General features: G+C 42.6%; 1 protein-coding gene across 3 annotated transcripts in view; it reads left to right on the forward strand.

Annotated features, from left to right (window-relative positions):
* Positions 1 to 549: 549 nt before the first annotated feature.
* LOC125623187 (helix-loop-helix protein 2-like) overlaps positions 550 to 25,812 on the forward strand; it is a 30,616-nt gene continuing 5,353 nt past the window's right edge. The window contains exons 1-2 of one of the 3 annotated variants that reach the window (XM_048822134.2): positions 23,388 to 24,450; positions 25,044 to 25,178. In XM_048822134.2, coding sequence (XP_048678091.1) covers positions 25,165 to 25,178 — 14 coding nt within the window. In that variant the 5' untranslated portion in view covers positions 23,388 to 24,450; positions 25,044 to 25,164. Of the gene's footprint in view, positions 588 to 23,387; positions 24,451 to 25,043; positions 25,179 to 25,812 lie in introns of those variants that run through there. The other 2 variants (XM_075120266.1, XM_075120265.1) reach the window with 2 other exon arrangements.

The raw sequence follows: 25,812 nt of genomic DNA on the forward strand, positions 1-25,812 counted from the left end.
GTATTACCAATAACTTGGAGTTTGGCTTGGCAAACTGAAAAGATTACAGATTAGGGGATAATACACTTAACAGGCTAAGAAATACTATGTTTGTGGACTATGTGCTCCTTTCCAATCTCCCTACAATGTAGTTACTACTTTATGGTATGGTAAAATAGAGTGCCTGTTTAAAAATAAAATAATAATAATAATAATAATAATAATAATAATAATAATGGGTATTGATGGACCTCCCGGCGCACCCCCCTTTTGGAATTTATAATTGGCTAAGTTTTATTTGTTGTGTGATGTGTATAATTATTGCCTTTTTTCACTGTGACCTACTATGCTTGGTAATAAGTTAATTTGTTATACACATGTAACCCCCAAGGAGATTACATAGATTCCTGGGACCCTGTCTGCCAGCAGCTCCGGGAGAGGCACGCTGTCCCTGGTAGGGAGGGGGAGCCAAGGCAGACTCAGAGTCTGCCCAGCAACCAATAGTGAGTGAGAGGCCCTCCCAGGGAGTTGAGGAAAGGGGAGAAGGCATTTTGGAGTCAGTCTGGAGCCAGCCAGGAAAAGGGCAGGACTGGCGGCGTGGGAAGCTGGTGAGTCCCAGGCCTGCATGCAGGGTTCCCCCTGAGAACAGGCCTCTAGGGACCTGACAGCAGATCCCTCAGCTGGGTTTTTCCTTTCCTACTGATGATTCCCAATTTGTAGAGTTTGCTGGGAAACTTCCCAGCCAGGCTGAGTTCACCCTCCAGCTCTCTAGGGGAGACCAGTCACCACAGGGTCAGCTTTGCCCTGCCTGCTAGTCCAGGAAAGCTGCCTGCGGAGTATGTGACTGGAGGCTTGTCTAGGAGGCTACAGTTTGGATGTTAGTGTAGTTGTATAATTTACACCGTGAGCAATGCACCCCTCTCTGGTGAGGGGAAATCCAGCCTGATTCCTGCCTGAGGAGGATCCCTGCCAGCAGAGATCAGCCCCTCTGCAGTGACTGAGGAGTCCAGAGTCATCTTTGAACCTGGAGATCATTCATGGAGTTTGTGAGTGCACCATCTTTTAGTTAGTTAGGGAATTTGTTTTGGGGATCCCCTACTCCCTGAACTGTGTCCTCAAGCCAGGGAGTAAGGGTTTGAGGATTTTATAACCTGCTGCATATTACACCTGTGGAGGGATTTACCACCTTCTCCCACTTGTGAGTCCTTTGGGCTGTACTGAACCCAGTCAGCCACGCTGCTAAACCACCGCAAAGAAGAATTTTGTGGTTATAGGTCATCAAGGGCCCCAGCAAAGTACGCGTACCAACAGGACACTAATCTTACATTTGCTACATCAAGTCACGGGTATTTTCAGTGTGGGCACCGGTGACCCTAAAAATAGTGTTTTACCCTGTTATGTTGTATTTGTCTCCTGTTTAATATAATTATTGTGTTGAATATGTTGTATGCGTTTGTGTTATTTATTGGAAGTCTCCAACTATCTGGCAAGTAAGTGGGGATTACCCTGTAGTTAGAATTTTCCACCCTACCTGCCCTGGTGACCCTGCCAGGAAGGAGCAAGGGGGGTGGAGGCACCGCCAAATAATTTCATAGGAAAAAAGAAAGAAGATACACCCTGCTGAGGGGTGGCGGGATCCAAAAGAACCAGACCTGTAAGCAGATTGGCATTAAAGGAGGTAACCAGCTGGAGAGGGGACGCTACACATATGTTTTGTGTTTTTATGTTTTTGCCTTAACTTGTCATTTTGTGCTTTTCTCTCCTTCTCTCCGGACCCCTCTCATCCCTATTCCCTGGCAAGCATCTGGCAAAGCAATCCAAAATCTGTGGAATAAGTATCTGAGACATTTTATCCATAGACTACCACCCTCATGAGTTTCTGTGTGGGGAGAAAAATGGGAAGTAATACAGCAAATGACACAAACATTTCATCACCTTCATCTGTAAGACTACACATCCAAAAATCATTGTTAACACAGCTGGGCCTTAAAAACCTCTAAGGATGGAGATTTCACCACCTCCCTAGGTAACGCATTCCAGTGCTTCACCACCCTCCTAGTGAAATAGTGTTTCCTTATATCCAGCCTAGACCTCCCCCACTGCAACTTGAGACCATTGCTCCTTGTTCTGTCATCTGCCACCACTGAGAACAGCCTAGCTCCATCCTCTTTTGAACCCCGCTTCAGGTAGTTGAAGGCTGCGATCAAATTCCCCCTCACTCTTCTCTTCTGCGGACTAAACAAGCCCAGTTCCCTCAGCCTCTCCTCGTAAGTCATGTGCCCCAGACCCCTGATCATTTTTGTTGCCCTTTATTGGACTCTCTCCAATTTGTCCATGTCCTTTCTGTAGTGGGGGGACCAAACCTGGATGCAGTACTCCAGATGTGGCCTAACCAGTGCTGAATAGAGGAGAATAATCACTTCCCTCGATCTGCTGGCAATTCTCCTACTAATGCAGCCCAATATGCTGTTAGCCGTCTTGGCAAAAAGAGCACACTGTTGAATCATATCCAGCTTCTCATCCACTGTAATCCCCGGGTCCTTTTCTACAGAACTGCTGCTTAGCCAGTCAGTCCCCAGGCTGTAGCAGTGCATGGGATTCTTCCGTCCTAAGTGCAGGACTCTGCACTTGTCCTTTTTGAATCTCATCAGATTTCTTTTGGCCCAATCCTCCAATTTGTCAAGGTCACTCTGGACCCTATCCCTACCCTCCAGCTTATCTACCTCTCCCCCCAGCGTAGTGTCATCCGCAAATTTGCGGAGGGTGCAATCCATCCCATCATCCAGATCATTAATAAAGATGTTAATCAAAACCAGCCCCAGGACCGACCCCTGGGGCACTCCACTTGATACCAGCTGCCAGCTAGACATGGAACCATTGATCACTACCTGTTGAGCCCGACAATCTAGCCAGCTTTCTATCCACCTTATAGTCCATTCATCCAATCCATACATTTTTAACTTGCTGGCAAGAATACTGTGGGAGACCATATCAAAAGTTTTGCAGTAAATGATGCAGTAAGGGATGCTGGAAGCTCTGAGACAGCTCAGGTTTTGTGGATGCTTCTTACTGTCAAGGAAGAGTCACTGTTGGATGATCTTGCTGTGCTGGTGAAGATAACCATACAGAAACAAGGAAAGTTGCCAGTAACTTGGTTGCCCAGCTGCTTCTGTTGCAACTGCAGTGACTAATCAGAGGACACAGATCAAATATCTGAGTAATTTTCCAAGACATAGAGGCCTAATTAGGGACTGGAAGCCCAGAGAACCAGACTAATACAGAAAGATTGGGGAGACTGGTCTTGTTTCCTTTCAAATGCCTTGATGCAGTAGGCTCTGGGTTTCAAGGGTGGCCTTCTTTGGGAGACTGTAGGCTCAATCTAAGAACACCAGAGCCCTAGTCCTAGTATAATTATATATTGCCTGCTTAACTGGTTAATTTATATTGCTCTAATTCATTTTTATTGAGTCATATTTTATATTTGAATACTGTCAATATATTTATTTGGGATTTTTACATTGTAAATATGATTCAATTAGATTTGTTTAATCCTGTTCAATCATGCAGTAATAAAAACAATTTGGTTTTATAGTAACTTCCCCTATGGGTACTAGTTCCAGAATGGTATTTAATTTCATTGAAATCTGTATCCATCTTGCATTGCCTCGGTTTCAGAATGACTCACACAATGAGCTTCAACAACTTCAGATGCACTAACAGATCACATGATTAGGAATCAGTTTGCTAATATTAAGCCAGATTTCTACTTTTGCTCTAGTTCATCCCATTACAACTAATAATACCGTTGTGTTGATAAGGCGGGGTCTAAGGCCCAACAAGAGAAGATGTCAATAAAATCTTTGTTCACTGTTACCACATTAAATGGTTAAGTGTGGTCCATGTCAAGCTATCATTGATGTCTCCCATTGTAACAATCATCATTAAAAGTCTTTTTCACTTTCTATTAAGGACACAGAAAAAAGAAGGAAAAAACAGTCAAAGCATTTGAAATGTAAAATGTTAAATAAGTCTTTCATTTTAACAATATCAGGTTTTTTCCATTTAGCTGTACAGTGTATTTTTATAGGGAAAACCTGTTTGACAAGGTTTTTTGGTTTTGGGGGGTATTTTTTTTAGATTGTGTTGAAAGATTGTATTAGCTGTTCTTTTGAGGGAAAAGAGAAAAGGTTAATTTAGGTAGCCTGGAGCTGTTGCTTGTTAAAGTCTAATCCTGTTTTCTTTAAGACAATACAAGACATACATACATGAAGGGGAGAATAAAGAACAGCAAAGAGAGAAAATGCAGTTTCTATCTCTAGTGCTGACTTTTACTTGCAGCCTTGCTGCTGAAGTTACACAGGCCCAGCACATGGTCTGGTTGGCCACTGTAAGAGCTGGCAAGATTTTACTAGTGTTTTAAGATGTTGCTTTTAGTTGCCTCTCAGGTGAGGCTTACAGCAGTGTTGCACAAGGTGGAGCTATCTGTGCAGGTTAAGCCAGACTTCTATGAGACAGAAGCAAAAAGAAGGATCTAGGAAAGAAGAGAAATAAAGTGGGAAAGGAAAATGACATGTGAGGGAACAGAAGACAGCAGAAACCCATGTCTTATATCCCAAATGTCGTTTGGGCTTTAGCTGGAGCTGGTGGAGGTGGAGATGTCTGGCTCTCTGTCTCTGGCCCAGTCTGGTAAGGACCTTTCTCAGGAGAGTGACAATAAAGGCCTAACTGTGTCATGATGGATCCTGGGATTCAGGAGATGGTGAGGCTGAAAGCCATCCTAGGAAAGCTCACTACTTCCAATCTATGTGTCCTGTTGCTCCTGTTTAGTGATGCCCAGATAAACAGTGTCCAAAAAGGGGTGACAACCTCATCTCATTAACATTAACCAGCCAAATACATTTTGTGATTTGAATGATAAACATTTCCTCCCATTGCAGGAATCTTTTAGCTTGTTCTCTTGCCAAGCTATGACTTTACCAAGAACCTTGAACATAGCTCTTATATTGTAGTCAATCCAATTTGTGCCGGTCATTCTGCCTACAACTTTGATTGACTATTATGAACAATTTTATGTTACAAACTGAGTTAGACTTTTGTTTCCTTAGGCAACTTGGAATACAGGACTTGGCACAACAGTGCCTCAGGTTCATCTACACTAAAAACTTATACTGGCATAGCTACAACTCTCAGGGGTGTGAAAAATCCACATCCCTGAGATGTGTAGCTATGTTGATCTAACCCCCAGTATACACAGCACTGGGTCCATGGGAGAATTCTTCTGTCAACCTAGCTACCATCTCTTGAAGAGGTGGATAAATTACAGTGATGGGAGAGCCCCTCCTGTAACTGCAGTGTCTACGATGAAGCACTACAGTGGTGCAGCTGTAGCATTTTCAGTGTAGACATACCTCCCCTAAAACCACCCTAAATATATTGCTTGGCATTTGCACCCTTTTCACACATTTTCTCATCATAAGTCAATCCCTCTTGCTCCTTAGTCATTTGTATTGTTCTCTGAACTCCATCCAGTTTGTCAACATTTTGCTGAAGCCAGCATGTCCTGAGACCTACACACCAGACTGTTCTAGGATTATGTCATGACTCCATGTAAACTGATAGAGCGAATCCATTGTTTTATCAGCAAATGAAACAAAATCTCAGTCATCAAGTTCCTCTCCTCATTGTGACTTAAGTTTTAAAAATAAACCTGATCCATTAATATATTTGTGAGTAGATGTTGAGTGCAGTTTGCTTTGATTTGTAGCATAATATCATTCATGAGTATTTGGATGACATCCAAGTATTCATGAAAATGTTAATTAATCCCAAAAATCGTACAGATTTTATCATGAATAATTATTTGAAAAATCTTACTAAAAATGCGTTGCTTTTTATTCCCCATACATTAGTTATTCTCTTGTTTAAAATGTTGTAGTCATCCAATTTGAGATCAGAAACAATACCATGCAATTTAAGGGACCAACCACACAATATGAAAAATAAATAGCAAATAGTTGAGTCAAAGAGTTCATGAATGACTCATAGGCTGACACTGATTCTTTCGGGCTATTTGGCAAATGCTTAATGAATAAGAAATACACTTGAAGAAAGCAAGGATCCGTTTTCAAGCAATTCATTAGCTTAAACAAGGGGCTAAGGTCTTAATGAATAGTTTTCATCACTAACAGTATTACCAGTTCTATGCAGCATTATATTTTTGAGGGTGGGCAGTATGTACAACAAGAAAAACAAAACAAAACATCATCATAAAATTTCCCAGTTTAGAGTATTTTAGAGTATTACCAATTTCCTGTGACTACCAGCTGTGAAGCTCAATCTTCTCAAAGGCAGTACCTACTTTTGAATAACAGGAAGTGTTCTTACAGAGTTTATTGAAACCCCAGCCCTGCAATTCATTATTCCTCCATGCAAATGAGGGGGAGATTTATGCAAAATTAACTTATACTTGCTGAAAAACAAGCATTGCCTCTGGACCCATCACAGTCTGATCTGATCTCCCTGTTGTTATCTTCTCAGTTACAACTGTCAGCTTCATATCAAATCCCATCACTTACTTTAATCCACTAAAACCAAGTCTAAAATGTCTATCCTATAACCCACCAGAAATGAGCGAGCAGACAGTGACTTTTGTAGACCTGCAATGTCTACAACAGAAAAAAAAATGTAATAAAGCCAGCTGCAAAGATCCTTATTCCATTTCATTATTATTTTGTTCTCCATAGATGAACATCTTCGCTGAACTGTATCACACAGTCTTTGACATTAGTAATCTGGAATCTCACACTTAAATATTGTGATACTGAGCCAGTGAGGGTTAAACCACCAGCAGGCTGGTTGAACTAAAAGCAACCTTTAAGGACGTATTAGAAGAGCATTGAAATCGTAAACATGGCCATTCCTTGTAGACAGTTGGCAAACCATGTTAAATAGACTAGAGTTCTTGAAATGTAGGCCTGTATTGTTAAAGAATCAGAAGTAGATACTAATTTTCTGTGTACCTATGTCTTGTTAGAAGTTCCACGCAATCTAATTAGCTTGTAGATGCTAAACTTCTGTTCTGGTATATAATATTTCATTACTATATTCTACTGAATAAGAGATCAAAAGGGGCTATTAACATTTAGAATGAACTTGTGATGTGACGATATCATAATCTAAATTGCAAGACTGAGGTCTCCAGGTCTACTCTGACTATTCCTGCAAATTCTCATGGAAGAATTTGAACAAACTCTGCACACAAACTGAGTATTGGACTATAACCTATTGAACTGATTCTAGAACAGTGGTGGGCAACCTGTGGACCATCAGGGTAATCCGCTGGTGGGCCACCAGACAGTTTGTTTACATTTTCACGGCTGCCCGCAGCTCCCAGTGGCCACAGTTCGCCGTTCCCAGCCAATGGGAGCTTTGGGAAGCGGCAGCCAGCACATCCCTGCGGCCCGCACTGCTTCCCGCAGCTCCCATTAGCCGGGAATGGTGAACCACGGCCATTGGGAGCTGCAGGCAGCTGTGTAAATGTAAACAAACTGTCTGGCGGCCCACCAGCAGATTACCCTGACAGGCTGCCTGCAGCCCATGGGCCATAGGTTGCCCACCGCTGTTCGAGAAATACTTTTGCAAATCAGCAGCCTCACCATCTTTGCTATGGCACAAACCCATTCATATCCGTATGTATAATGATCTTTTAACCACAGTGACTCTTTTCTTTTTAAATAAATCTTAGATTTAGTTAATAAGAATTGGCTGTAAACCTGTATTTGGGTAAGATCTGCAATATGCATTAACCTGGTGGGTAATGTGTCTGATCTCTTGGGACTGGTAGAACTTATATATGGTGAATAAGGTTTTAAGTAATCCTGACTATATAGACTTGGCTGTCTGGGTGAGAGCCAAAGGCTGAATTGCTTAAACTGTATTTTGGCTAATATAATCTAATTATAGAATAAACTACCAGTTTGGGGGATAGTTTATCCTATTCTTTGCAGTTTGCTTTGATTGATTATTCTCAGTATAGCCCCTCAAGTGACCACAGTCACAAATATATTAATGTCAGTCTATGGCATTTTAAAAACTTGTCATCTTTCTGACATCTGACCCCATCAGTATGCAGTCTAAAATTTTTAGTCCACAATATATCAGAAATGAGTGAGCAGGAAGTTACCTATATGGACCTGAAATTTCACACTCCTTCTGAGAAGCAGAGGAAATAAAGATGCAGAAACACTAGGAACAAAAGTACCATACTTATAAGCTCCTTGCTTTGTACATACTATTATTATATTTTTCATTGTCCCATAGGCATAGTCTGTGGGTGCTCTGGGGCTGCAGCACCCATAGAAAAAAAATTGTGGGTGTTCAGCACCCACCAGCCACCTGCCAATCAGCTGTTTGGTGGGCCCTGCCGAGCTGGGGTGTGAAGAGGCAGAATGAGTTTGGGGCATGCTCGGGGAAAGGGGCAGAGCAGGAAGGAGGGCAGAGGCAGGTCCTCAAGGGAGGGGGCAGAGCAGGGGGAAAGGTGTGGGGAAAGGTGGGGCAAGCGTGGGGCCTTGGGGGGAAGGGATGGATCACCCCCGGGGAAAGCTGAAAGTCAGTGCCTGTGTACAGTCTGACATCTCCTCTGAACTGTATCACATAATTCTTGAGATTATAGATCTTAAGTGTAGAATTTGTGTGAAATTTTAAAAGTCAGTGGAATATGGGCTCTTAAGCCACTTAGGGTACGTCTACGCAGCCCACAACAGCAACCTTCAGAGTTCAACAGACTTGGGCTCACAGGCTCATGCTAGGGTGCTAAAAATAGCTGCATAGACACTGTGGCCAAGCTGGAGCTCAGACTCTGAAGCCTAGGGATTGGGGTGAACTTCAGAGCCCAACCTCCAGCCCAGGCTGCAACATAAAAGCACTGTCTACTCAGCTATTTCTGGTGTGGTAGTGGAAGCCCTCGAGCCCAAATCTATCAAGCCCTGCTCAAAGGCTTGCTGCCATGGGCTGCTGCTGGCTGTGGTGCCATACCAGTACGTTTATTTCCTATCGGTTACAAGAACATTACTAATTTGTTGACCTCATTCTCAGAGTGAGGTGTCTCCAGTTCGGTGTAATGTTCTGGAAGCTTTGCAATGAAGCCATGGAATCCCAAACTCTGGAGTGCTGGCCTCATAAATATAAAGGGAAGGGTAACCACCTTTCTGCATACAGTGCTATAAAATCCCTCCTGGACAGAGGCAAAATCTTTTCACCTATGAAGGGTTAAGAAGCTAAGGTAACCCCGCTGGCACCTGACCCAAAATGGCCAATGAGGGGACAAGATTCTTTCAAATCTGGAGGGGGGGGAACAAAGGGTTTGGGCTGTGTGATGCTTTTGCCAGGAACAGATCAGGAATGCAAGCTTTACAACTCTTGTAAAGTTAGTAAGGAATCTAGCTAGAAAATGCGTTAGATTTTCTTTCGTTTAATGGCTTGTAAAGTAAGCTGTGCTGGAGGGAATGTATATTCCTGTTTTTGTGTCTTTTTGTAATTTAAGGTTTTGCCTAGAGGGATTCTCTATGTTTTGAATCTGATTACCCTGTAAAGTATTTACCATCCTGATTTTACAGGGGCGATAATCTTTTACCTTTTCTTTAAATAAAATTCTTCTTTTAAGAACCAGATTGATTTTTCATTGTTCTTAAGATCCAAGGGTTTGGGTCTGTGTTCACCTGTACCAATTGGTGAGGATATTATTATCAAGCTTTCTCCAGGAAAAGGGGTGTAAGGGCTTGAGGGAATATTTTGGGGGGATAGGACTCCAAGTGGTCCTTTCCCTGTTCTTTGTCTAAAACACTTGGTGGTGGCAGCCATCTACCTAATCGAAGGGAAAGACTTTGTGCCTTGGGGAAGTTTTAACCTAAGCTGGTAGAAATAAGCTTAGGGGGTCTTTCATGCAGGTCCCCACATCTGTACCCTGGAGTTCAGAGTGGGGAAGGAAACTTGACAGCTGGTCTGTTACTATTTAGTAAATAAACTCAGAATTTTGACATACAGTGAAACCAGTTTTTAGCAGCTCTCCAAGAGGCTACCAAGTGGATTTTAAATTAAAGGTTGGACAAAACTGTATTGGACATATTGGCAGAGTTCTACTTATTTGAGGGATTTCTTACTGCAGGTTTCAGTGAATGTTGTTTGGATATTCATGTACTGAACAGGCCCATACCAGAACCCCAGATCTCAGCGCCTTCACACTTTGGAGAGGTGGGAGTTCAAAGTCCAAGCCTGGACCCAGTTTTGCAAACTGCCAAGATTTTTAAAAACAGGAGCACATATTTGGTCTTCTAAATTCTCATTTAAGCACCTGGTTGATTTTCAAAGATGCCAAGCACCGAATAGCTTCCACTCAGGTCAAGGGAGCTGCCGGGTGCTCAGGTCTTTTGAAAATCTTGCAGCTTCCTAAATACAGTTTTAGGAGTCTCACTTTAGGCTCTTATTTGTTTTAAATCTTGGTCTGTGTCTCCTCCTGTCTGTCGCCTCCAACATTCTTGTAAGTTGGGTATAACTAGTTGCCCCTGAAGATTAGCAGAGTTTTGCACAGTGAAACATTGTCATTAGAACAACTTTTAGATTTTTCTATAAGAAGAACATTAATGATGCTTTTGATAACTTAGTTCTGGTAGTTTAATGAAAGTATAAAGAAAGAAAGGGCCAGATATCAGAAAAAGAAATTAAGAGACATACACACAACTGAATGCCCCATTACTTGATTTAACATAGAAATACAGTTGCTTATGCCTGTTCATCCCAATATTCTGGCTCTTTACAGAGCATTGTATTATGGTATAACCCCTCCTTAGTGAAAATTCCTGATATTCCCCATTTGTTGTTGATAGTTTTTCATAGACTAATCGATTAATGTGTCTCTCCTGCCACCCAGCAAAGTCAAGTGAATGGCCCACCCTCTCTGTCCTGAAATGTCACACTGCTTTTGAGCAGGAGAGGAGTCAAAAATTTGCAAACACCAGTATCACAGATATTGTATGTGACAAGCTCCTGACTCTAGGTTCTGGGCTTGGCCGTGTGTGGACAAACCTCATCTTGCATGCCTATGAAGCTTTGCTTGTGACAATCACAGCAGTAGCAGGTCTGAATGCACTTGGTCTTATTTTTTTCTTTTTTAATGTAATATGCCTTTGCTAGGCATGATGGCCAACTTGGGTCCCTAAAATGACACGAACCCATACTTGGTCTGGATATTTTTATTGAGTGTCCCGTTAATGACAGCTAATATTAAGCAGATTTTCAGTCCAAATTTGGGTGGCCTTAGAACCCTGGAACTACCCAGATAAATTCTGGTCTAATTCAGGGTTTTAGGGATGGGGGCTAAGCCTTTCTGTATCATTGTTTCCCTTTCCTTTCACTTAGATTCTCCTGTTCCAGGGTGGCTCATTGTGGTGATTCTGGGGATCCTCTGTCTGCTTTTGCTGGGAACAGCTGGCTTCTTGGGGGCCAATTGTAAGTGCAGGTATCATCAGGGAAAGACAACAAGGACCTAACTCTACTGTCAGTTACTTTATATACACATATATTCACAAGGCTAGATTCTGATCCACTCACTCATAGTGAGTAGCACCCTACTCCACAGGTATTCCCATGAATTTCAATGAGTGTAATCAGTGAGTACTCAGTATGAATAAGGATATCAGAATCTATCCACCTGCACCTCAGTTTTTCTGTCAGTAAAATGGGGATAATACTGCTTTGCCTCAAAAAAGTCTTACTAGGGCAAATTCATTGATGTTTGAGATATGCTTGGATATTACATTAATAAGGGCCATATAAGTACCTAGACACACCAGAATGTAAGTAGATAGAATGTAATTAAATTACCAAAGTTAGAAACAAAAGAATGGCAATAAGCATTATGTTTACTGAACCTACAAAATTATTTATAAAAATCTTCCCAAAGCTTCAGGACCTATATAGAAAAAGGCCTTAATTATTTGGCACCTAAATGCTTCACAGACTTGTTGGTATGCATAGAATTCTAGTCCTTTCTCTGAGGTTTAAATTGTCATTTAAACAGAAAACTTTCTACATGTTCACTATTGAATTGAACAATAGTAGTGATTAGAAGTAATGGAATAATTAAAAAAACCCACCTTTATTCACACACATTTTTGTGAATAGACAGGCCAGGTCTACACTATGGGCCAGGTCTACCCTGCAGGCCAGGTCTCCTTCAGCTCACATAGGAATGTCAATTGAGGGTGTGATGAGGTATGATTTGTAACCAACATAGCTATGGCGGCCAAAGCCTCTAGTATAGCTGTTGCAGTTATACCAGCAAAACTGTGCTTTAACCAGTACAGCTTTCGTCGCTCAGGAGAGGGGTGCTGGAATAAGCGATCCAGTGGAACCTCAATTTTACAAACACCAATCTTCTGAATGAACGGTTATATGAGCCATTTTTCCTGATGGGGAAAAAGTCACAAAAGGAAAGTGATGTTGACAAAGAACGAGTTGACATCTCTTCACATTATGATACCTTCAATGCCCTGGAAATCACTTTGTCCTGGTTTGAAGGAGAAAAAGAGTGATGCAGTGTACTGTACTGCAACTTATGTACCACATTTCCTGTAATTTTGAAATGTTCAATTTCATGAACTTTTGGACTTTATGAACACTTCAATCCCCATTAGTTCATAAAACAGGGGTTGCATTGTCCTGGTAAAAGGGCAGCTTTGCAAGTATTAGGGTCACCATACGTCCGTATTTTCCCGGCGTTTTGGTTCTTAAATCGCCGTCTGGGAGGAATTGTTAAATATCTAAAAACGTCCGGGATTTTGCCATATCAGTCAGGACGCCCTTTGTCCCAATATCGGGGACTGCTCACCTCACCGCGCGTACCAAAGTCCTAGGGCTGGCAGAGCTTCCTGGAGCAGCTCCCGGTGCCCGCCCGCCAGCAGGAGCTTGCAGTGTGGGAGGCCCCTGGGCACAGAGGTGGAGGAGGTCTCCATGTGCTACACCAGCTCCCTCCTGTCCAATCAGAGCTGTGGGAGTGGGGCTTGCAGGCGCTAGCAGCGGGCAGAGAGCCCTCCACCACCCCCGACCTGACCCAGCCCTAGGAGCCGGAGGGACCAGCCGGATGCTTCCCGAGAGCTGCCCCAGGTAAGCACTGCCGGGACTCCCCACCTCACTCCCCGGCAGGTCCCTCTGGTTCTTAGGGTCGGGTTGGGGGAGGGCAGAGGGCTCTCTGCGCGCTGCCGGCGCCTGCAAGCCCCACTCTGCAGCTCCAGCAGCTCCCATTGGGGCTTTTCCCAGCCAACGGGAGCCACGGAGCTCGCACTTGTGGCGGGCGTAGCTCATGGAGACCCCCTCGGCTGCCCCTGATCCTAGGAGGGGTGAAGAGGCGAGCGGTGAGCCATATCACTTTTTCTTATATGTATATATACACATAATATAGACAACATGTAGCGCACAGCATATATAACAGTATAATAACACATTAATACAAGGCGAATTGGTAGATACTGGTGCAAATACCCCCACCCCCCGGTGGAGTGTCCTCTTTTTTGAATGTTCAAATATGGTAACCCTCGCAAGTATAGCTGCATCCACTCTAGAAGTGCTTTTCCGGTATAGTATCTCAGTATTCCTAGACCTGTAAAGCACTCTTCGTGTAGACATGATCTGTTATTATTCATGGGGTTATATCACTTTATAAGGACAACTGCTAGGTAGTTGAGAAAATGCTTATGAATCCCCAAAATGTTAAGTGGAGAATAAATGCATATTCTCCTGTAGCAAGAACCCATTACTAATTCTCTCCTAATCACTATTCATTATCAGGTTATTAATTGCTTCTGTTTTTACTGTTGGAAAGAATCTGAATTAAAGGATTTGTAAAATTGCAATTTATTTTACAGTGACACATTTTGCTGTGATATTAGTTTGAATGTAAGTTTTCCACTTTTTTTATTCAGTGAGCAGATAGCAGGCAAACTTCACTCAGTAAAACCAAACTGTCGAAAATGTCACTCAGCAACAGGAAATACTGGAAAATCTCTTCCAGCAAACAGATTATTTCTGAGCCCTTAGTGAAAACCTCTCCAAGATTCTGCAAAGAAAATGTATAGGGTGGTCAGTTGCTTTCTATAAGGAAACTATGGGCTTGATTCTGCTCTCATTTATGCACATTTTAACTCAGCACAGAAAATTGTAACACTTGATCTGAACAGGGAAAACATGGTCCCTGATTTAAAACATATGCTCAGCTGCCACCCAGTGGAATAAAAAAATATTGCATCCAAGCAATAACTCCCACTCTTTCCCTAAACTTAAAGCGTCATTTTCACTTTACTAAAGTTGGTTGAATTTGCCATTTTTTTTATTTTGCATATAATCATTCATTTTAAGATTTTTTCTGTAATCAACCAGCTGATGGAGTGCTTTCTTGCTAATAAATTACTCAACAAGAGTGACGAGATATGACAAGTGAGTTCAAGGACACCCAAGTGCGAATGTAGTGAGGACAAAACATCAGACCAATAGAAACATGTGGTTCCTTAGAATGCTATTCATATATCTTGATTCATATATCTTTTTTTTATTTCACAGTTTTTTCGGTGGTGATTCTTTTCAATATATTTTGAAGGAGAAAGGAGTTTTTGTTTGTTGGTTTTTTTTAATTGCAGAATAAGAATGTAATTGTACCTTTATCTTCAACAATCAATCTTTATACCAATAGCATGACTCCTCCAACAACCATGAAGTTCATTCACCTTAGACAATGTAGTCCACAACCCAACATAAAGCTCCCTGAAGATCTTATCTAATCTGTCGATCTATCCCAGATCCATTGGTGTTGCTGCTCCCAGTACTTCAGACAATTCCCAACCTTCCTGCTGAGCTTCCTTTCCAGGGGTTTCTTCGTGGGAGGTTTCTGGATAAATACATGAAATCAGTGGGGCTACTCATGTGTAAACTCTGTAGCTTGAAAGCTTGTACCTTCCACCTACCTTGTCTCTAACAGATTTAAAGTCTGATGTCTCACCTCCTTGTAGAGCTAATGGGAGTGTCATACCTTTGGGAGACTCCCAGCTTCCCAAGGGGCACACAACACTTCCTTTTAGTCCTAGCAGGTCCTGAGAAATCAGCCTTCACAATCATGAAATATTTATCTACGGAAAAGCTTTTTGAGGCATTTTGAATAGAAATTTAGCTGGCTTCTTCTGAACCCTGCACAACTGATCTCATGGTAACAAAAGCAAAAAGTTTAACAGAGAGCTACACTCTGTTCTCAATAAATAATCTCAATAAAGAAAAATAAAATATCCTTAAACATTTCTTCAATAGTACTTCCCTAACATAAAGAAAATACAAGATGATAGTGTGCTTGTTTGCACTCACTTGGCCACTTATGAATAATGTGGCAGTCCCAAATCATTGCCAAAAAAAAGCTTTTGCTCCCACACCACCCTGTATTATATAAATATCTATGGAGATAGGGTTGCGTTCTAACTTTCATTCTACCTCCCTCTTTTCATTTATTTGTAATGGTCAATTTCTAAATGTATGCATTTTTGAAGGCAACAAAAGCACCCATTGCTCAGAGAAATGGATGCAGCATGGACAGGACTGTTACCACTTTTCTAATGCATGGAAATCTTGGCAGGAGAGAACAGATTATTGCCTTACTCGGGGCTCCCAATTTCTGAAGATAGGAAGGAAGAGCTGGTGAAGTATATTTTGTTAGGCTTCCTTTGTTCTATATCATAAATAATTAATATGTCAGTGACAGGAGTGAAGCAGATTTGGCTTTACATGGTACCTCTCCTGCTCTAGGCATGGGCAGTGATATATTACAGTGGATCAATGGCACTGCGATATAGTTTCAGAGTGAAAAGGATCCAGGGCAGACATCAGTATCTGAGGAATCATGAGTTAAAGGGAACATGATCGGTCTGATCTGTGTGTGTTGGGATTAGCTAGCACTGCCAGGCGTGTTCAAAGGGCTGTTGGCAGTGCTTCAGAAGCCAAACTCAGTGTTGTAGCAATTAGTGCTCTGTTCTGCCATGCTAGAGAGCTGGTTTCAATGTCCCCATGCCAGTTTCTTGTTTTCAGTGGCCCCAAGCCAGCAGGGGATGAGGAATACTGTAGAAGCCAGATCTGATATTTTAGATACTAATGGTCTGTGCCAACATATAGAGGCTTGGTCTTGATTCCCAATTGAAGTTGCTCCTACTGCTGCCAGCAGCAGCTGGGAATGCCACAGGAATGGTGCATTTGACTCCTGGAAGGAGTGTCTCTCGTCTCTCTGTGGTGACCCTGTAAACAGTTTGAAGCAGCATTAATGCACATTCTCCTTTAGTTGGAAGGAAGGTAGCTGTGATGCAGCATCAAGGAAGTAAGGGCAGAGGGTAACACAGGAAATGGCATCTTTAAAATTGGTTGTCAAATGTAGTTGAATGTCATTTACGAGTAAGTGGTCTCAGCTATATGGGAGCACAAGGAATCTGGCTAGGACTCTTTATTCATATTCCTTTCCCTGGGATTCACAGAACCAAAAGAGGGAATTGAATAAGCTCATTTTTGTTCCCATACAAAATTTCATAAAACTACCGGGATTTACTTATCAGACTATCCTGTAAAGGAGCTGACAGGGCCTGGGTGTGGGCGGATGGTACAGCTCTCTCCACTGAGCTGCAAGTCTGGAATGGCTAGAGATTCTTGTGCCCTGTGTACAGAATACCTTACAGAATACTCACTGCGAAGTAGAGACAGGAGGCTAATGCAGAGAAGGGATCCCTGGAGCCAAAGTTCAGAAATGTGACTGTATGGGGCAGGGCATCAGTATCAAGCAAATTACAAGCTGTCGAGGGGCTGTTGCAACAAGGTGCTGAGTACCCTAAGCTCCCACTGGACACTCAGAACCTCTAAAGAGGTGTACAGCACCTTGTACGTCTAGGCTCTGAGGGGTTATTAAAGTGCCATGTGGAAAAATAAGAGGAAACCTATTCAGATTTCATTATTACTAAAGGATGTTTGTATTACAATATGCTCTCAGTTTTGGAGGCATGGAACTACCCCTTAAACTAGTTATTTATCACGTTACAAGTCACAGAGAGTTTGGGAATCTCTTATTTTATTCTTATTTATTATTTGTGTCTTGGTAGCATCTAGGAGCCCCAGCCATAGACCAGGACCCCATTGTACTAAGAACTGTACAAACACAGAACAAAAAGTTGGTCCCTGCCCGCAAAGAGCTTACAATCTAAGTAGAAGACAAGAGATAACAGGCAGACATAGAGGGGTCTCCGTAAATATCCACAAAGCTATCTCATCCTCCTTTTTGCAGTACATCCATAAAGATCTCCTTTGACATGAGGCCTACAAAAATTTTGACAATGGTTGGGCCGCTCGTGTGCTGAAACTTCTTCTGCTCATGTTGACCAATATTGTCTCATTGTTTTAGTCTTATCTCCTTTGTCCCAATCCCCCACCATTATTGTCTGGACAGACAGGGCTGTAGGTCAGGACTGAGGGGTACCAGTTGAGTTATCTAGCGCAAAGCTTGCAGATCACCAGCTCCTTTGCTGAGTAACTGTATAATCTTATTATGCCTTGCCCTATCTCATCTACCTCTGCCTCTTGTCACCCCCTCATGGTATCCTGGCCTCCTTCCCATGCTAAGCAAGAGAAGCTAGTCTAAGTGCAGGGGGACTCAGGGAGTGGGGTGATGGGATCCCTACCCAAGGCTGTGAAGCAGTACTGAAAACACAGCAATTCCCAGGCTATGGTACCACCTGCAGCACTGGTCCTCCCGCCCCAAGAAAGTAGAAGAATTTCAGGTGGATTCACCCTTGTCTTGTTTCCACATCTGCACAAAGCCCTGTGATGTGCAGGACCTGAATATCCCCTTTAAAGTATCCTCAAATCCTTACACTCTCGTACACAACCGCACCAAATGAACTCCACTACCACTAGGGCCATCTGCGGATGCAAAGGACGGGCTAGTTTCCCCCCCATTCTAGGCGATCTTTGTCATTAGACTGGCATAGATAATAAAATGTGTCTTTCCAGTTAAGGTTTCAAGTAAAACAAGACAGTATAGGGGACTGTGCAGCTTTCAGAACAGGAGACACTCACTCCTATGGCTGTGCACAGCTGAAAACCTGTATTTAAGAGCAAAGGGCTCTTTAACCCAAGTGTAAGCAGAGTCAGGATGAGCCCTACCCTGACATCTGGTGGTGAGTTGTGGCAGGTTGTGGAAAAGAACTTCAGGGGCTGATCTCATTTGCATAGGTCACTCCCACCCCACCTAGATGGTCACTTTGGCTGCTGTGGGATCCCCAGTTTCTGTGTTATTGGAGAGTAAAGTTTTATTATCCTGATTATGTGAATCAAGGACAGTGGAACTGTACTTGGCTTTTTGTTATGATGGAGGGATTCACCATCAACTAAGTAGCAATTGCTAGGCAAGGGACATGGGTTCCAAAACTCAGTAAATGGAAAAAGACTGGGGGCAGGTATTTATACATTGTGGTATGGGTCCCTTCTGAGAGCCCTAAATGCACCACCTTCTCTCTCTCCACTGTGTGGGAGGAAAGCTGGTTTTGATTCTAATAGGAGTCAGATTACAGAGCTGAATTTACTTTGGGCCAGTTGTGTACCAGCACTGGGGCTCCTCTACTAAGAGCTGAAATCACTGAGTACTGTGTTAAGTAGTAGGGGGCCTGAAGATATATTGGTGAGCGGCTTGCAGGATGGCTATCGGAGAGGAGTAGCTGGGGGAACGGGTTGCACTACGGTTACTGGAGAGCAGTGCGTGGAGCAGAGTGGCTGGTGGTGAAGGCTACAGCAGAAACCAATGGAGAGGCAGGGCAGTCGGCCATTGGAGCACGTAAGGTGCCCCTTTACTCTTTCCCTTCCCCATTTCCACACAGGCGGGGGGGGAGGGGGTGTTTAAAACTCTTGGATGAACTTTTGAACTCTGGACTCACCAAGGACAGAGACTTTTGGGTTGCAGGACTTTTGGGTTGTTGGACTTTTGGGACTTTGGGTGACTTTTGGGTTGCTGGACTCAAGAATCAAAGGGAAAGGACATGGCCCAATTTGCTTGGGGTGGGTTTTTGCTCATGGTTTGTGTTATGAATCCTGTTGGTGGTTGTCAAGATTCCTTCCCCACTCTGAACTCTAGGGTACAGATGTGGGGACATGCATGAAAGACCCTCTAAGTTTATTCTTACCAGCTTAGGTTAAAAACTTCCCCAAGGTACAAACTTTTCCTTGGCGTTGAACAGTATGCTGCCACCACCAAGCGATTTAAACAAAGAACAGGGAAAGAGCCCACTTGGAGACGTCTTCCCCCAAAATATCCCCCAAAGCCCTACACACCCTTTCGTGGGGAAGGCTTGATAATAATATCCTCACCAATTGGTACAGGTGAACACAGACCCAAACCCTTGGATCTTAAGAACAATGAAAAATCAATCAGGTTCTTAAAAGAATTTTATTTAAAGAAAAGGTAAAAGATTATTGCCTCTGTAAAATCAGGATGGTAAATACTTTACAGGGTAATCAGATTCAAAACATAGAGAATCCCTCTAGGCAAAACCTTAAATTACAAAAAGACACAAAAACAGGAATACACATTTCCTCCAGCACAGCTTATTTTACAAGTCAAAAAACCAAAAGAAAATCTAATGCATTTTCTAGCTAGATTCCTTACTAACTTTACAGGAGTTGGAAGGCTTGCATCCTTGATCTGTTTCCGGCAAAGGTATCACACAGACAGCCCAAACCCTTTGTTCCCCCTCTTCCAGATCTGAAAGAATCTTGTCCTCTCATTGGCCATTTTGGGTCAGGTGTCAGCGGCGTTACCTTAGCTTCTTAACCTTTACAGGTGAAAGGATTTTGCCTCTGTCCAGGAGGGATTTTATAGCACTGTATACAGAAAGGTGGTTACCCTTCCCTTTATTTTTATGACAGTGTTGTTTCCCCCAACATAATGCCACATTGTTTCTCTCTGTTATTAAAAGACTTTTGCTACAGTCAGACTCTGTGCTTGGGAGAGGGGAAGTATTGCCTCTTAGAAGTGCTCAGGGGAGGTGGTATATATTTGTCCCAGGTCACTGGATGGGGGCTTGAGCCAGTTTTGCATTGTGTTATTGGAACAGAACCCCTAGATACTGAACCCGGCCCTTGTTGCTGCCAACTCTGATGGGCAGAAGGGTTACACAAGCGTGCACGAGTAGCAGCAGGAGGATCATTAAGACAATGACAATCATATCCTAGGATGCTGCAGACACAAGAAGAACTAGAATAGTTGCTGCCACTCAGCTTAGCACATTACATTGACCAATCTCATTGCCGCGTCCAGTCGTTCAAAAATTCTCATCTGCAATCCCAGAAATTGTCTTTTTTTTTCTTTTGGTGCCAGAAGGAGATGGGACTTGGCCATTCAATAAGGATCAGCAGCATTTTCAGCTACCAAATCCCACCCTTTTGGAATGTTCACCACCCAATCAGAAAGCTCCTACATGACTGTTATTTCTAGTCAGATACAACGGGTTTATTTTAAAGGGGCAATTAGTTCATTAACAGATTTAATACACAACTTTGCAAATGTCACTACTTGTTTGTCATTCGTTTTCTTTAATAACTCCTCACACAACCTATTCAGCACTAACAAAATATATATGTGCAAATTATTATTATTATTAAAAATAAATTATATGAATAGAGGTTTCACAAATACCCTCCTGCTCTGAGGATCTCTTCCCAGTAGCATATCACTGAATATAACTGGCTGCTGGAAACTAGAGAGGGCTCTGGGCATGTAAATTCTTCCCATTTCTGGAGAGCTCTCCCTCATTAATATGGATGATACTACCTTATGAATATAGGATTCTTTTATCAGTATGTAAAATTTCTTCCCTGTTTTCCCGGTACGGATTGAGCAGCAAGGGGAACGGAGAGCTTTTGTGCAGATCATGTCACTCCCGATTTTACCCACTAAATCAGATTCACAAATTCTGCTAAAAGCAGTGGGGAGAAATTGCTTATTCATTCAGTGACTTGAATAAAAAATGCATCCCATCAGAGGGGAGGGAAAGGGTGGGTTTGTGTTTATGTATCCAAGGGACTGCGGTGTAGAGCTGTAACATCCTAGGGAGAGCACTGGAGGCATTCTGCCCCAGGATATGCCTACCCCACAACTGGAAGGTGTTATTTCTGGCTCAAGCGGACAAACGTGCGCTAGCTCTGATCTAGCTAACACGCTGAAAATAGAAGTGCAGCCATGGTGGCATGAGAGGAGTACGATCCTGTCTGAACCCCTAGGCACATACCCAGGTGACTCTCATGCTGCTATAGCCACACTTCTGTTTTTAGAGCCCTAGAGCTAGCCACGTTATAGTGTAGCCCATAGAATATCCAGCATTGAAAGCTTTAGCATTTATTTTATTCAGCAGTAATGCAAGGGATCTACAAGCCTGTATCCTGTAAGGCATTGGCTTCAGCAGTTAGCATAAGGCTTGAGGCCTATGGACTTTGGCACAGATAAATGGCCCAACAGTCACCCCTAAGTTTTGGGGAACTGGAAACAGAGTGTGTAAGGGGAAAGTTTGTCTATAACGGCACCAGCCAACGACAGGAACATGAGCTAACACCAGCTTTTGGATAGAACATCTGCAGATGTCTGACCACAAGAGTGCTATGGCAACAAATTGATATCTCTGATAATAAGCTGAAATCATTAATATACTAATTGGGGGAGGGATAGCTCAGTGGTTTGAGCATTGGCCTGCTAAACCCAGGATTGTGAGTTCAATCCTTGAGGGGGCCATTTAGGGATCTGGGGCAAAAATTGTGGATTGGTCCTGCTTTGAGCAGGGGGTTGGACTAGATGACCTCCTCAGGTCCCTTCCAACCCTGATATTCTATGATTCTAACCTATGGGAGAAGGGCATCTCAACGTTAGTCAGGTGAGGAAATACAAATAAGGAAGAAGGGAGAAACCCCTACTGAATATGCATTAGACATAGTGATGTCAGTGTAACTGATTATAAAACCTGTATCCTTGTCTGTGTGTGGGGGAGAGAGAGAGATGTAGCCCTTGGGAGGTGCCAAAATGATGGCAACTGGTGAAGATGATGGTGATGAGGAAGATAATGGCTACCATTTCAGGTGGTTCTGCACGGGAAGGTGTGAGTATATGGATGTTCAGATGTACGTTCTGTATTATCGCTATCTACCTTTCTGGGTTAGAGTGTTTGTGACTTTGCTAAATGTATTAATAAACTATTGTAAATACAGAAGGGTTCCTAAAGTGTGAATATTTCAACTATGCACGTTGGGGCTCCCAACTAAACAATAATTTTAGTAATACGGGGCCTGACCTTGAGACAAGAACCTGTCAAACCTCAAAGTGATTACTGGGAATTCGTGAGCTGTAGCTCACGAAAGCTCATGCTCAAATAAATTGGTTAGTCTCTAAGGTGCCACAAGTACTCCTTTTCTTTTTAAGTAATCAATATAATTAATACATATTCTATAGTTTGGGCTACAACAGCGCCAGTGTAGACATACCCTCAGAGAGGGAGAATGCCTCTTTCAGCTCCCCATGGCCTGAGGAAGCACACAGATTGCTAGACCCCTCAAATGGAGCACACTTAACTGAAGCTAAATTGAGAAAAGGTACATTCAAACAAAAACAAGAGCGTCCACACAAGGGGGCCTACACTGATTTAATTACATTTTACTAAAATTGGTACCATTTGCCTAATGTAGACAAAGGCCTGAGTCAACCTGGATCCCAAGTCCCAGCATGGTGCATATGGGACTTGTGCGGCTGTAATTACCACCTCTCCAGGAGTGGTAAAACCAGGCCCCTAGCCACATACTGGCCATTCATGATATACATTTTGCAAGACCTAGGGTCTTGGCCCTGGTGTTTCTGGCCAGATTCCAAGTTAGGTATTTACATTCTGTCTTCCTAAAATTCCCCCTTTCAGTTGCAGCTGGAGAAGGTGTTTTTCACTTCCTGTCCTAAACTATCATGTGGCATTGCTGATGCAGAATGGATGCTGCATTCCCTCTCCAAAGGCAGTTGCATTTTGGGGGTAATTGCAGCAATCCCTCTACATAAATTCTGTCTGAAAATCCCTCTAAGGCTACAGGGTGTGAGACAAAGGAAAGAAACTGATATTTTATTTATAACCCAATTTAACTGATTGTATTCATCAGCCAGTCACTACATGGAATCCTCCAGGTCCATGTTCCAGTTTCATTGGACTGTCTGGTTTTATTAACACTGTGCGACGTCCCTTTGTCATTGAAAGAGAAAAGCTGGGGGCACAGGGGAAAACATCTTGGGGGCTGTTGACAGCCATCACTAGTCTGGTTTTCAGTGAAAATGTTTGAGAAGGGGTTGAGGGCTGTGAAAACTCTACCACGGTGATAGATGTCAGATCCAGGCAAGTGGCTCATATCTGCTGCCTTGCGGTCCAATAGAATCTGCCATGAAATATCATTTGAATCAGACAAGAAATTTTCCATCTAGTTTTCAGCCTCCTTTCTAGATCTTACATCATCTTCCAGCTGAGTCCATTGGCCCCCCCCAGGAAAGCAAATAGGCAGTGAGCCCTCTCTCTGTATTCGTCCTACTTTGCTGCCACCAGATGGGACTCGCCCTGTTTAAAATCCAGCGTTAATCATCTTTCAACAGCATCTTCCAGCCTGACACAAAATGTAGTGGTGCTAAAGGAATAAAATGATAAAGCAGGTAGGCGAATGAAGGAAAGTCTGAATGGAATGTGGTACCCTCTGCATATTTGGAAGCAGTGGTGATGCGGATGTAAGCACTGACACAAGAAAGCTTTGTTGAGCTAACATCAGCCCGAATCAAAGAAGAAAGGAATTTCTGCTCAGTTCTCTAAAGAGCTACAGCATTGCTTGGAAGCAAAGAAGAACTTCAGTCCAGTCCAGTCCCTCAACCATCTTTTTTTGGTATCAGAAGGGCAAAATAACGAATTTCTTTAGCTCATTTCAGTTCTGTTTTGGGGGGGACTTCTCACTTTGTTTTTCACTAAAGAGCACCTGGAAGTGAATGTAACTTTAACCAGCTATATTGAAAAGAAGAAGAAAAAATATTTTTGGGAAAAATAATCCTGGGTAATAAACCTCCAATCAAGGCAAAACCTGAAACAGCACCTCTCTCCCATCTGTAGGAGTCCTTAGTATTAATTATCACTTTATAGCTCTCAAGTGCTTTGCAAACATTAACTCATTTATTTGAAAGAAGCTTCATATAAAACAGATTTTTGTTGATTTTCAAACTTTGGGTTTTTTTAGAAAATTCTGTTTGAAATTTGTTTTCAGTTTTTCTTCATCTGATGTGGCAGAAGGCTAAAATCAATAATATTTGATTTCATTTTAACTCCTGGCCTGGAGTCTGTTTTCTTCAGAGCACATAAACAGGTGAGCTGTAGCAGTTAATTTAAGGTCATTTAATGCTGTTGGTTTCTTATGGTTTGCAGATTGAAATTAAATCAGATCATTATTAAATATATTGCAATGTACTTGTCAGATGCAAAAGCAATTGAATATTATTTACTATTAATGAACATGGTTGACTGAAAAAACCCATCTACAATGATTTAAACATGTTTTGAGAGGCTGGAAAATAAAACAAACAAACCTCTACAATATCCCATTAAGAAAGTGTCATTTAAAATTGTAATTTAAAATAATGGAAACCTGCTTTTTTAAAAATATATTTTTTCACACAGATGAGGAAGAATAACAGAGTTTGAACTGGTATTTAGAGAAGTGGCAAGATAATTCTATCATTGCACCCATGCAATTATACAGAACTCACTTAGGCCCTATGGTGGTACCTGAAAGCAGAATCTAGTCCTTACTTTGCAATGCACGGCCCAATCCTGCTTACTTTGCAAGTCAGAGCCAAAGGTGTCCATTCACTTCAATGGAAGCAGGACCAAGCCTCTAGTCTCTTCCTTCCAGTGTAAATCCTTTCTCTCCCCCTTAACTCCATTCTCTTCCCTCTACAGACCCATTACTGATGCTTGCCCCCAGGGGAATGTATTAGTTGCTGGTTCTATTGTCTTAGCCCATGGTGCTGCTGACATAGCCACAAGCAATGGCGATGTTGTGCTGCTGGCTGCCTGACAGATGGGGACTGGAAGGTGGGTAAGAGATTTGCAAGGAGGGAAAGTGGGGCAGGAGTGGAAAATAGAGAGATGCTCTTGTTTTCTTTTGAGAAAACAAAGACTCAGCCCTTGAGGGAGTGGAGGTAGAAAGAGGAGATGAAAGGATTATTGTAATTCTTATGTAATTATTTGGCTTTTTACAAAACCAGGACCACAGATATCATGCATTCAAATGCAAACACAGCTACACATGTAAATACACATGCATGCGCAGGCAAACACAACTACAAACATAAACACACATGCATGTGCATGCAAACACAGCTACATATGTAAACCCACATAAACACACATGCACTATGAAAAGAGAGGGTTAGTCCCTATAAGTCAAATGGAAAAAGATGAATAGTTACGGTGAATATGCTAAATTCAGACTTTATTTGCACTAACATAAATCACAGTGCAGAGCCCCCAGCAGCAGAAATGTGCCAAAGGACTTGGGTGGTAGAGCCATGTGGCCACAAACTATTCTCCTTCTATGGGTACATGGGGGGTCAACCGTGCAATACCGGCCAGGAAGGAGGCCTGCTCAGGGTTGCTGAGGGCTGCTTTAATTCACCATATGCTCTCAGTAGCTTCCACTCCTGAGGCTTTTATGGAGCCCTGCCTA

This window comes from Caretta caretta, chromosome 1, assembly GCF_965140235.1.
Source record: "Caretta caretta isolate rCarCar2 chromosome 1, rCarCar1.hap1, whole genome shotgun sequence".
Taxonomy (NCBI): domain Eukaryota; kingdom Metazoa; phylum Chordata; order Testudines; family Cheloniidae; genus Caretta; species Caretta caretta.